This window comes from Saccoglossus kowalevskii, chromosome 8 (genome assembly GCF_978046115.1).
Source record: "Saccoglossus kowalevskii chromosome 8, keSacKowa6.1, whole genome shotgun sequence".
NCBI classification, from domain to species: domain Eukaryota; kingdom Metazoa; phylum Hemichordata; class Enteropneusta; family Harrimaniidae; genus Saccoglossus; species Saccoglossus kowalevskii.
In genome coordinates, this window is record NC_140648.1 from 25,412,326 (window position 1) to 25,425,941 (window position 13,616).

The 13,616-nt window shown below is 32.7% G+C and overlaps 1 protein-coding gene across 1 annotated transcript; it reads right to left on the reverse strand.

Annotated features, from left to right (window-relative positions):
• Positions 1–1,907: 1,907 nt before the first annotated feature.
• Positions 1,908–13,157, reverse strand: LOC144351875 (caspase-8-like). The gene is made up of 3 exons (XM_085502410.1): positions 13,062–13,157; positions 4,659–5,311; positions 1,908–3,284 (listed from the first exon to the last, which is right to left on the reverse strand). The coding sequence occupies exons 2-3, from the start codon at positions 5,212–5,214 to the stop codon at positions 3,190–3,192; spliced, it is 651 nt and encodes a 216-aa protein (XP_085358536.1). The 5' UTR covers positions 5,215–5,311; positions 13,062–13,157; the 3' UTR covers positions 1,908–3,189.
• Positions 13,158–13,616: the final 459 nt, after the last annotated feature.

The following is a 13,616-nucleotide window of genomic DNA, read 5'->3' on the forward strand; positions in this document are numbered from 1 at the left end:
CCTTTACGTCCAGGTAGTTTGATGTAACGACTTGATAGCGTTATCTTATAGATTTAATACCGCTAATTGTTATCGTCAAAGTTATTATCTCACAATTGTTCCTTTAACTACAATCTAATACAACAAACGCGCCAATGAACGCCCGTCTGGAAATATCAACTAGCGTTGTAATTGAAGACAATACCCGATGTAATGTAACACGTGACACCATGTTTATGACATCATAAACTCGGTAGATAAATAAATACAGCGTGCTTGTGGCCTCTTCACTAAAACCATGACTGTTGTTACGCTGTACATTGAGTTTGCTCGTAAAATCGATACAACATTGGTTGACTACGATAAAATGCCGTACGATGAATGAAAATTATAGTTTTCAATGCAAAACCAATGTAAATGATAAATGCTTAGGTTGTTTAAGGTAGCGGGACTATTATTTGCATGCTTGTTTTCATCTTCTAATTGTAACCAAATGACTACAAATAGACCCAGGAAAGTATATATTTTTAGAATCGCCAGACTTCAAGCTTTACAAAGGCGTGTTTGCCATGTCCGTATCTGCATTCTACTCTGCGTTACTTAATCAAAAGTGAAAAATTACTTTTTTTGTAAAAAAAATAATTACGCATTTATGCTGGTGATAAGAATTTTTTTTTTCAATTTTCCTAGTTGTTCAATAGTCTGATAAATTGAATGTGTCTGGTCAGTTTTATTCAAGCAACGCGTTTTGAAAAGTAGTGTCCTGAATTTTAATTTCTGTTTTAGTCGCATTGCCCCCAACTCAAACCACATCACATTGGTAAATAATCGATGAAATAGTTTGTCTGGACACATTCAAGTTCCTCTCATTGTAACCTTAGAGCTGTGAAAATTTGGTGTTAATCCGACGACAATAAGTATACGTTATTTTTTGTTAAAGACCTAGTATTTTGAAAAACATAAACTCCTAGAAATCGTTGATGAAGTCACAGCAAAGATTTTCAAGCTTGTTTATCGGCACAAGCGATTTGTTTTCACATCAAGGTCTGTTTTAACATGCTGTAGGGGCATTCAAATGTATAAGGCTATTGGAAACCAAAAAATAAAGGAATAGGATAGCTATAATTCGATAAAATCGGCAGATGAAAACACCAAAATCAATGATTTTTTTTCAGTGGCTGTGTGACCTTGTGTCTGACACATTCATATGCAAATGACTAATCTGTGAAATAAACAGGGGCGGAGACAAGCCACTCAAATGTTTGGAAACTTATAGGCACACAGATTAAACCTGTGTTGTTGATTTTGTAAAACACTACTGAAGCTGCCTTGCTTCCCTTCAGAAAATCTACATTTTAACCAACTTACATGACATTCTAGGTTACGTTGACTTTATCAGATGAAAGTTTATAGTGCATTTCACCAATTAGTAAATAAATGTGAAAATCGTAATTTTCAACACAAATAATAGTCTCGCTACCTTAAATGACATTATTAAACCTCATTTCACCGCGTTAAGACATCAGGGATTTTATAAAGTTTAGTCACATTTCGTTTGATATTTTATAGTAAAACCTCTTTATAAATTATGCATATACGTTTAATTTTATAGCTAGATACAAAGAAAAAACATGAATGACAGGTTGACACATACAAGAAAAAGAAAAGGAAACATGTACAGACAAAACACTGAAAAATGAACTTTAACCAGTCTGATAATATTTCAAGATACACTTTTCACCAAAAATTACAATGCGTGAGAATTTAAATTATTATCAGAAACACGGGTTATTGAATAGATGTTCACCAAAAGCACCTAAATATCAAATATACAAAATATCAAATGTTTCCAGAAAAATGGCCTGTCCTTACTCTTCCTTCGGGGTTAATAATCAGATTGAACTGAATAAAAGATATCATAGCTAAAATTGCATTAAAAATCATCTTTATTATATACAATTAAAAATGTTTCAATAGGTTAAAATTATTACAATATGAGGCATTGTGTAGAAATCGTTTCTCAGCATGACAAGCCTTACAATTCATGCATTACAATTTAGCGTCATTGCAAAAATTCATTGGCACTTATTCAACCAAGGTCACATCAGAATGAATTTTATTTTCTGGTTGAAGTTTTTAAATATAATGCCCAGTGTATAATGCCGACAGTATACCAGTAGAGAAAATATTCACCATGATTCTCAGGTTTACTAAAGTTTACAGGGACAGGAGGCAAACATTAAAGGAAATTAACGATGTTCTATACAATGCCTCGTAGAACGTGTATTAACATTATCATTGGTAAGTCTGTATACAATTGAATGCTTAATTGGACACATTATTGTAAATTTTCATGTTTTTTTTTCCATTTTTCTAATGTAATTTTCTAGATCTAAGAGCTTCTTTTAATGAATCGGTTAACGGAATCACAGCGAGTCATCATAGCTCGGCATTAATGTATCTTTTACATCATGTTCTTCTATCCCAAGTTGTAATTTTTTGTTTTTTATTTTAAAGAAGTTTTATTGGGCAAATTTCTACAGTTTCTAATAAGTACATTACAGATTATCTGACAAATTACATGTTCCGTATACAGATTAAGTACAGAAATCAAGCAACACCTGTAAGTACATATTACTGTAATTTCCATGTTAAATACAAAGTTTTATCTCGCATCTGTTATTATAGGAACCCATTTCTTAAAGTGCAAGCCTAATTTGTTATTTTTCCCCATTGATATTTTCACAGTAATAAATTTGCTTAATAAAGGATACAAAACCTATTAAATTTGGCTTTTCACGTTTGAGAAGTATACATGTTTCCCGATAAATTAAGTTCACCAGCAGTGATTCCCCCAGCTTCGAAATAATCATACAAAGCTTGCTGGGGTGCCACTAACCTTAAGGATTAACCCCAACGGTTGTCATTTGTATCATACATTTGTTTCCAATTCATGATTCATTTATAGATCTTCACACAATTTACCTTCACTTACTGAAGTGATAAATACTCTTTCGCCTACGATTTTTAGGTAAATGCCCTTTTGTTCATTTTTCTTATTTTTTAATTCACTGGCTGACACCAGTCCTAGTTTTTGTAACAAGGAGAGATTGTCTTGGCTCCAACATGCCCCTTAAACATCGCTGGGTTGCTACGCATTTTAATGTTTATGATATCACACTACTAGAAAGCTGTATACAAGAGACTTTATTACAGCGAGTCATCACTGCATGTATAATCCATTTTGCCTTCTTCTTCTATTCCACAAGCTAATTGACCATCGCTGGGCTTTTGGGAAGTGTTTTCTGCAAAAAAAAAAGAGAGGGGTGGGGGTTATTGGGGATATATCCACTTAGAAGAAAACAATTATTAGAGTCGTAATCCTACGGTTAATAGGTTGACCATGTTATCACAATATTTTGTTTCAAAAAGTGCTATTTAGTTATACATGTGGATATATGCCATAGCTTTTTAATGTTTTTTACATGGTACAAATCATAGTTTTAGAGACGATTGTGTTACAAACTGCTAAAAATGATAATTTCTGAAACAATTTTTTAATAGGAATTCATATAAGGGCATTATTATGAAAATTATTATCAGGAATTGCCCATCTTATACATACTGTTTTTCACTACATGCCACCAACCATACCAACGTTAAATGGCTGAAACATCTCTGTTCTCGTGGTTTATAGCATGTTTTACACTAAAAGTAGTTTTGTGACCATATGTTTTAATGTAATTTTTGTGAACAACACCGAAAATTAAATCATAGTGCAAAAAACATAGAAATCTGAATATCCGATCCATAAACGACCTGAATTTACATTAGACAAACTGCAATACTGTAAATGTGTGGACCATTGCTATCTATGTCACAAAATACATTGACATATTTTAGACAAAATACTGTTGCAGCAGTCAACTAACGTGCTAGAACTAGTGTTTTCAGAAAGTTTGAATAATTGAAGTAGATGTCAAATGTCAATTACAAACATAAACAGGTGATTATTGTTATTCAATAAAGACAGTGATGTACAGTCAATACATATGTTAGTAGGTTCATGGTTATGGTCTAATTACATAAATGTACTCTCAATGGGGTGGCGTTTTGTGCATTTATTAATATAAACAAGTTGTTTATATATAATAAAGTGAATTATTAAACTTATTTGTATTTAATACAAGATAGCGCATATTATATTAAGATTACATACTATATACTTGCTTCCAATATATTATACTTAAAGAATTTGACATGTTGTTGTAATAAACAAATTATTTGTAATATATACATTATAATAAAATGTTATTACAAATGATTAGTATAACATACTAAGTAACCCTAAATTTATATGTTATATAATAAAACAGACTGCATTACTTATTTATATACAATTTTGCTTCCAGTATATATAAATAAATTGTACTGTCAACATTATGTATAACTAATTTTCATTTGTTCAATTGTAAGATAAATATTATTTGCAAATTATAAAAACAGCATACTCAAATTGTATCTAAATAATTGTCAATATTTACGCTATATACAATTTTTCACGCTCACGTTATGTATATAATGAATTCTTTCAGACAACAATATATACATGTATTTTCCACGCAGACTTGTAATATTTTTGTCTGTAAATTATTTACTGTTGACATATAGAGACTTACTTGAAATGAGTTCAACTAAATCGTCTCTTCCCATGAGATTTAGTTTCTCACATAATCCGGGGCTTTTCATCAAATTGTCTTCAGATATCACACCTCTTTGTTCCAGGGTACGGAAGATAGTCCAGACGGATTTTGAATCCATCATCTGCGCCGACAATTGATCTCTCCACAGGAACTTAAGCTGTTCAAAATCAGCTTTTCTAAGCTTAGCAGCAACGGAATATAAGAGTATACGATGTGCTGAAATCGGTTCGTCGTATTGCGTGAAAGACCTGCAATCAGGATGGTTTTTGTAAAACTCGCTTTTTTCGATTACTTTTATCAGACTTTGCTGTTCGATTAATTCAAGAATTTGGAAAATTAGACCAATTTGACTGTCATTAATAGACCCCATCTGGTATAGCTTTATAAAAATGTCATTTACATTGTGACATTGCTCTAAAGGTCTTGCATGTATTTTATCTTTCAACAAGTATTTCATTTTTTCAAGATCGATTTCTGTGATTTCTTTACCTATGTTTGCACAAAGGTAAATTAGATCACGCTTCCAACCCATACTGATTGTGTTTCAATACGTTTTCACGCAGTAAAATTTAGACATACGAAGAAATTGAAATCATTGGATTAGTTGCTTGGAAAAGTGAACAGCATGCCTGAAACAAAAAAATTAGAATTATGTAGATTTTCCATAGTCTGTACATGTACGATAATGAACATCAACAATAATTATAACGAATATTAAAACGATCAAAGAAGAAACAGTACTAGTTTAATGGTACAATGTAAACTATATGTGTAATTATATTTGGATAATGAATACACTGAATACCATTGACTAATGCATGGCTAATAAGTACACTAAAACCCATTAGCTAATAGTTAACTATTATGTACACTGAAAATCACTAGTTAAATAATGTGGTAATGAGTACATTACTATTGGCTAATACTTGACTAATGGTTTTAGTAAAGTCATAGTACACTGAAAGCCATTGCCTAATTAATACCATTAAAGCCATTGGCCGATACTTGGTAATGAGTACACTGAAAACCATTGGCCGATACTTGGTAATGAGTACACTGAGAGCCAATGGTTAATATTCAGTTACATTGATTGATAAGCACATTGAAAGCCATTAACTAATATTCTACTAATGAGTACACTGAGAGCCAATGGTTATTATTCAGCTAAAAAGAATATTAAAGCCAATGGTTAATACTTGGTTGATGAGTACATTGAAAGCCAATGACTAATATTCTACTAATGAGTACACTGAGAGCCAATGGTTAATATTCAGCTAAAAAGTACATTAAAGCCAATGGTTAATACTTGGTTGAAAGGTACATTGAAAGCCAATGACTAATATTCTACTAATCAGTGCACTGAGAGCCAATGGTTAATATTCAGCTAAAAAGAATATTAAAGCCAATGGTTAATACTTGGTTGATGAGTACATTGAAAGCCATTGACTAATATTCTACTAATCAGTACACTGGGAGCCAATGGTTAATATTCAGCTAAAAAGTACATTAAAGCTAATGGTTAATATTTGGTTGATGAGTACATTGAAACATTGAAAGCCATTGACTAATATTCTACTAATGAGTACACTGGGCGCCAATGGTTAATATTCAGCTAAAAAGAATATTAAAGCCAATGGTTAATACTTGGTTGATGAGTACATTGAAAGCCATTGACTAATATTCTACTAATGAGTACACTGGGCGCCAATGGTTAATATTCAGCTAAAAAGAATATTAAAGCCAATGGTTAATACTTGGTTGATGAGTACATTGAAAGCCATTGACTAATATTCTACTAATCAGTACACTGGGAGCCAATGGTTAATATTCAGCTAAAAAGTACATTAAAGCCAATGGTTAATATTTGGTTGATGAGTACATTGAAAGCCATTGACTAATATTCTACTAATGAGTACACTGGGCGCCAATGGTTAATATTCAGCTAAAAAGAATATTAAAGCCAATGGTTAATACTTGGTTGATGAGTACATTGAAGGCCATTGACTAATATTCTACTAATGAGTACACTGAGAGCCAATGGTTAATATTCAGCTAAAAAGAATATTAAAGCCAATGGTTAATACTTGGTTGATGAGTACATTGAAAGCCATTGACTAATATTCTACTAATCAGTACACTGGGAGCCAATGGTTAATATTCAGCTAAAAAGTACATTAAAGCTAATGGTTAATATTTGGTTGATGAGTACATTGAAAGCCATTGACTAATATTCTACTAATGAGTACACTGGGCGCCAATGGTTAATATTCAGCTTAAAAGAATATTAAAGCCAATGGTTAATACTTGGTTGATGAGTACATTGAAAGCCATTGACTAATATTCTACTAATCAGTACACTGGGAGCCAATGGTTAATATTCAGCTAAAAAGTACATTAAAGCTAATGGTTAATATTTGGTTGATGAGTACATTGAAAGCCATTGACTAATATTCTACTAATGAGTACACTGGGCGCCAATGGTTAATATTCAGCTTAAAAGAATATTAAAGCCAATGGTTAATACTTGGTTGATGAGTACATTGAAAGCCATTGACTAATATTCTACTAATGAGTACACTGGGCGCCAATGGTTAATATTCAGCTAAAAAGAATATTAAAGCCAATGGTTAATACTTGGTTGATGAGTACATTGAAAGCCATTGACTAATATTCTACTAATGAGTACACTGGGCGCCAATGGTTAATATTCAGCTAAAAAGAATATTAAAGCCAATGGTTAATACTTGGTTGATGAGTACATTGAAAGTCAATGACTAATATTCTACTAATGAGTACACTGGGCGCCAATGGTTAATATTCAGCTAAAAAGAATAGTAAAGCCAATGGTTAATACTTGGTTGATGAGTACATTGAAAGCCATTGACTAATATTCTACTAATCAGTACACTGGGAGCCAATGGTTAATATTCAGCTAAAAAGAATATTAAAGCCAATGGTTAATACTTGGTTGATGAGTACATTGAAAGCCATTGATTAATATTCTACTAATAAGTACACTGAGAGCCAATGGCTAATATTCAGCTGAAAAGTACATTAAAGCCAATGGTTAATACTTGGTTGATGAGTACATTGAAAGCCATTGACTAATATTCTACTAATGAGTACACTGAGAGCCAATGGTTAATATTCAGCTAAAAAGAATATTAAAGCCAATGGTTAATACTTGGTTGATGAGTACACTGAAAGCCATTGACTAATATTCTACTAATGAGTACACTGGGCGCCAATGGTTAATATTCAGCTAAAAAGAATATTAAAGCCAATGGTTAATACTTGGTTGATGAGTACATTGAAAGCCATTGACTAATATTCTACTAATGAGTACACTGGGCGCCAATGGTTAATATTCAGCTAAAAAGTACATTAAAGCCAATGGTTAATACTTGGTTGATGAGTACATTGAAAGCCATTGACTAATATTCTACTAATCAGTACACTGGGAGCCAATGGTTAATATTCAGCTAAAAAGTACATTAAAGCCAATGGTTAATACTTGATTGATAAGTAAATTGAAAACCATTGATTAATATTCTAGTAATAAGTGCACTGAGAGCCAATGGTTAATATTCAGCTAAAAAGAATATTAAAGCCAATGGTTAATACTTGGTTGATGAGTACATTGAAAGCCATTGACTAATATTCTACTAATCAGTACACTGGGAGCCAATGGTTAATATTCAGCTAAAAAGTACATTAAAGCTAATGGTTAATATTTGGTTGATGAGTACATTGAAAGCCATTGACTAATATTCTACTAATGAGTACACTGGGCGCCAATGGTTAATATTCAGCTTAAAAGAATATTAAAGCCAATGGTTAATACTTGGTTGATGAGTACATTGAAAGCCATTGACTAATATTCTACTAATGAGTACACTGGGCGCCAATGGTTAATATTCAGCTAAAAAGAATATTAAAGCCAATGGTTAATACTTGGTTGATGAGTACATTGAAAGCCATTGACTAATATTCTACTAATGAGTACACTGGGCGCCAATGGTTAATATTCAGCTAAAAAGAATATTAAAGCCAATGGTTAATACTTGGTTGATGAGTACATTGAAAGCCATTGACTAATATTCTACTAATCAGTACACTGGGAGCCAATGGTTAATATTCAGCTAAAAAGTACATTAAAGCTAATGGTTAATATTTGGTTGATGAGTACATTGAAAGCCATTGACTAATATTCTACTAATGAGTACACTGGGCGCCAATGGTTAATATTCAGCTAAAAAGAATATTAAAGCCAATGGTTAATACTTGGTTGATGAGTACATTGAAGGCCATTGACTAATATTCTACTAATGAGTACATTGAGAGCCAATGGTTAATATTCAGCTAAAAAGAATATTAAAGCCAATGGTTAATACTTGGTTGATGAGTACATTGAAAGCCAATGACTAATATTCTACTAATAAATACACTTGCCGCCAATGGTTAATATTCAGCTAAAAAATACAATAAAGCCAATGGTTAATACTCTACTAATCAGTACACTGGGAGCCAATGGTTAATATTCAGCTAAAAAGAATATTAAAGCCAATGGTTAATACTTGGTTGATGAGTACATTGAAAGCCATTGATTAATATTCTACTAATAAGTACACTGAGAGCCAATGGCTAATATTCAGCTAAAAAGTACATTAAAGCCAATGGTTAATACTTGGTTGATGAGTACATTGAAAGCCATTGACTAATATTCTACTAATGAGTACACTGAGAGCCAATGGTTAATATTCAGCTAAAAAGAATATTAAAGCCAATGGTTAATACTTGGTTGATGAGTACACTGAAAGCCATTGACTAATATTCTACTAATGATTACACTGAGAGCCAATGGCTAATATTCAGCTAAAAAGAATATTAAAGCCAATGGTTAATACTTGGTTGATGAGTACATTGAAAGCCAATGACTAATATTCTACTAATAAGTACACTGGCCGCCAATGGTTAATATTCAGCTAAAAAGTACATTAAAGCCAATGGTTAATACTTGGTTGATGAGTACATTGAAAGCCAATGACTAATATTCTACTAATGAGTACACTGAGAGCCAATGGTTAATATTCAGCTAAAAAGTACATTAAAGCCAATGGTTAATACTTGGTTGATAAGTACATTGAAAGTCAATGACTAATATTCTACTAATGAGTACACTGGGCGCCAATGGTTAATATTCAGCTAAAAAGAATATTAAAGCCAATGGTTAATACTTGGTTGATGAGTACTTTGAAAGCCATTGACTAATATTCTACTAATAAGTACACTGAGAGCCAATGGTTAATATTCAGCTAAAAATAATATTAAAGCCAATGGTTAATACTTCGTTGATGAGTACATTGAACGCCATTGACTAATATTCTTCGAATAAGTACACTGGGCGCCAATGGTTAATACTTGGTTGATGATTACATTGAAGGCCATTGACTAATATTCTACTAATGAGTACATTGAGAGCCAATGGTTAATATTCAGCTAAAAAGAATATTAAAGCCAATGGTTAATACTTGGTTGATGAGTACATTGAAAGCCAATGACTAATATTCTACTAATAAATACACTTGCCGCCAATGGTTAATATTCAGCTAAAAAATACAATAAAGCCAATGGTTAATACTCTACTAATCAGTACACTGGGAGCCAATGGTTAATATTCAGCTAAAAAGAATATTAAAGCCAATGGTTAATACTTGGTTGATGAGTACATTGAAAGCCATTGATTAATATTCTACTAATAAGTACACTGAGAGCCAATGGCTAATATTCAGCTAAAAAGTACATTAAAGCCAATGGTTAATACTTGGTTGATGAGTACATTGAAAGCCATTGACTAATATTCTACTAATGAGTACACTGAGAGCCAATGGTTAATATTCAGCTAAAAAGAATATTAAAGCCAATGGTTAATACTTGGTTGATGAGTACACTGAAAGCCATTGACTAATATTCTACTAATGATTACACTGAGAGCCAATGGCTAATATTCAGCTAAAAAGAATATTAAAGCCAATGGTTAATACTTGGTTGATGAGTACATTGAAAGCCAATGACTAATATTCTACTAATAAGTACACTGGCCGCCAATGGTTAATATTCAGCTAAAAAGTACATTAAAGCCAATGGTTAATACTTGGTTGATGAGTACATTGAAAGCCAATGACTAATATTCTACTAATGAGTACACTGAGAGCCAATGGTTAATATTCAGCTAAAAAGTACATTAAAGCCAATGGTTAATACTTGGTTGATAAGTACATTGAAAGTCAATGACTAATATTCTACTAATGAGTACACTGGGCGCCAATGGTTAATATTCAGCTAAAAAGAATATTAAAGCCAATGGTTAATACTTGGTTGATGAGTACTTTGAAAGCCATTGACTAATATTCTACTAATAAGTACACTGAGAGCCAATGGTTAATATTCAGCTAAAAATAATATTAAAGCCAATGGTTAATACTTCGTTGATGAGTACATTGAACGCCATTGACTAATATTCTTCGAATAAGTACACTGGGCGCCAATGGTTAATACTTGGTTGATGATTACATTGAAAGCCATTGATTAATACTCTACTAATAAGTACACTGAGAGCCAATGGTTAATATTCAGCTAAAAAGTACATTAAAGCCAATGGTTAATACTTGGTTGATGAGTACATTGAAAGCCAATGACTAATATTCTACTAATGAGTACACTGGGCGCCAATGGTTAATATTCAGCTAAAAAGAATATTAAAGCCAATGGTTAATACTTCGTTGATGAGTACATTGGAAGCCATTGACTAATATTCTACTAATAAGTACACTGGGCGCCAATGGTTAATGCTTGGTTGATGAGTACACTGAAAGCCATTGACTAATATTCCACTAATAAGTACACTGAGAGCCAACGGTTAATATTTAGCTAAAAAGTACATTAAAGCCAATGGTTAATACTTGGTTGATGAGTACATTGAAAGCCATTGACTAATATTCTACTAATAAGTACACTGGGCGCCAAAGGTTAATGCTTGGTTGACGAGTACACTGAAAGCCATTGACTAATATTCTACTAATAAGTACACTGAGAGCCAACAGTTAATATTTAGCTAAAATGTACATTAAAGCCAATGGTTAATACTTGGTTGATGAGTACATTGTACACCATTGATTAATATTCTAGTAATAAGTACACCGAGAGCCATTGGTTTATTAATACTCTGCTACTGTATATATTCTCACGGTTAGTAACTGTATACCGTAAGCAATTAGCTAATACTTGACTAATAAGGACACTGAAATCCATTGGCTAATGAGCAGACACCAGGCACTCTTAGTTAAACGTGACACTGGACATGCGTACTTATATGATGGCAATCATAGAATACGTATTGCGAAAGAATTAAATATAAAATGGATACCAATAATGATATCAATAAAACATAAGACATAAATCAGGCACTCAACATGTACAACCTTCATACTGAATGTGACGCAAATCAGTCTAAGTGTGCTTGTCATGTCAAGTTTAGTGTATTTGTAGATGCTATCACTCAACCACCTTTGATCAGAACACACAATCAATGCGTATGTGCCAAGTACCAGCTATGTGCAAAATATCGGGATAGGATAGACTTGCATACAGTTCCTTGTTTATTTTTTTCTTTTATTTTATTGAAAATAAATAAATAAGCAACTATATGCACGTCTAGGTATAGATATGCCCAAGATACTTAAGTCCCTCTTTTGGACTTCCGCACTAATGACCTTCCTTAATGTATGCTTAACATCAGTATACATAAGGTTATGAGCGGCGCAATTCATTCTGTAAATAGGTAATGAAGGTCGTTGATAATAATAACTCTATACAGGAAGGGGTAGATAAAAGACAAACTTTTGAGAAGATACACACACAAGGTGTTAGAACCGTTCTTTTTTGTGACTAATCTATGGGGGTAACTAAAAGACGCATATTTTTTTAAATAATATGTCTTTCCCTATACTCCTTATTGTAGTACATGTGGAGAGTCCCGAGCTTGGCTACAATGGCCGCCATATTTAAGCAACAACGACAACTATGAAAATGACGAGGACAGATACCTCTATATAGATATTTTCGTCGATATTGACTGACTCATTGCGTCTTTTTGCCAGTTAAGTTCAATGTAACGTAGTGGAGCACTTCAGCGACACATTCAAATGGTTATTAGACTGGTGTGATCAGCCTCTGTGTGACCTTTCTTTCTCGGGACTTCCCCTTTGAGGGGTTACACGATAGTTTGTTCACTCCCAAGGTTCTCAAAACGTTCTTTTTTGAGACTAATTTGTTGTTTTCAAGACAAGCTGGTATGATAACAGTGAATATGGTACTTGCCTTTGAAGTCTCAAGCGATAATTACTAGACCTTTTTTTCCCGTTCGACACGAGATCCCGCGTAATGCGTGAAATCGACTCCGCTGAAGCAAGCAGACACTCCTAGCGGTCAGTGGAAGCTAGCAGACACACTGGCAGCCACAGTCGTTCATGCATAACAATGATTTGAATCAAAGTTGATCATATCGGTTTGCATCAACTAATCATGGTTTAACTTCAATATATTAATGTGAATGCATAATATACATTTAAGGTAGAGATGCAGGTTCGTGGACACTTGGGAGTGATTTTTTTTGCTTTTTATTATCCAAACAATCTTGGCTATAGACTGTGAAAATTTTGTAGAATTGTGAATAGTGGAACATATTCAAAAAACGATTTTAAAATATAGATAACAGGTGCAAACATTCTTTCTTTTGAATGCTTAGCAAGATTTAGCAAGGCTGTACATAAATAATAAAAAAGAAACTTGGTGAAAAAAAGAAATTACGGGATCTCCATAGTATGCACTATATTTAACTTTTAACAAAACAATAATACATTTAAATTTTGAACT

Bases quoted from the DNA above. Each gene is read 5' to 3' on its own strand.
- LOC144351875 (XM_085502410.1), bottom strand. From the start codon at position 5,214: ATGGGTTGGAAGCGTGATCTAATTTACCTTTGTGCAAACATAGGTAAA. The intron at 3,285-4,658 runs GTAAGTCTCTAT...TTTTTTTTGCAG, and splicing joins TTTAGTTGAACTCATTTCAA to AAAACACTTCCCAAAAGCCC.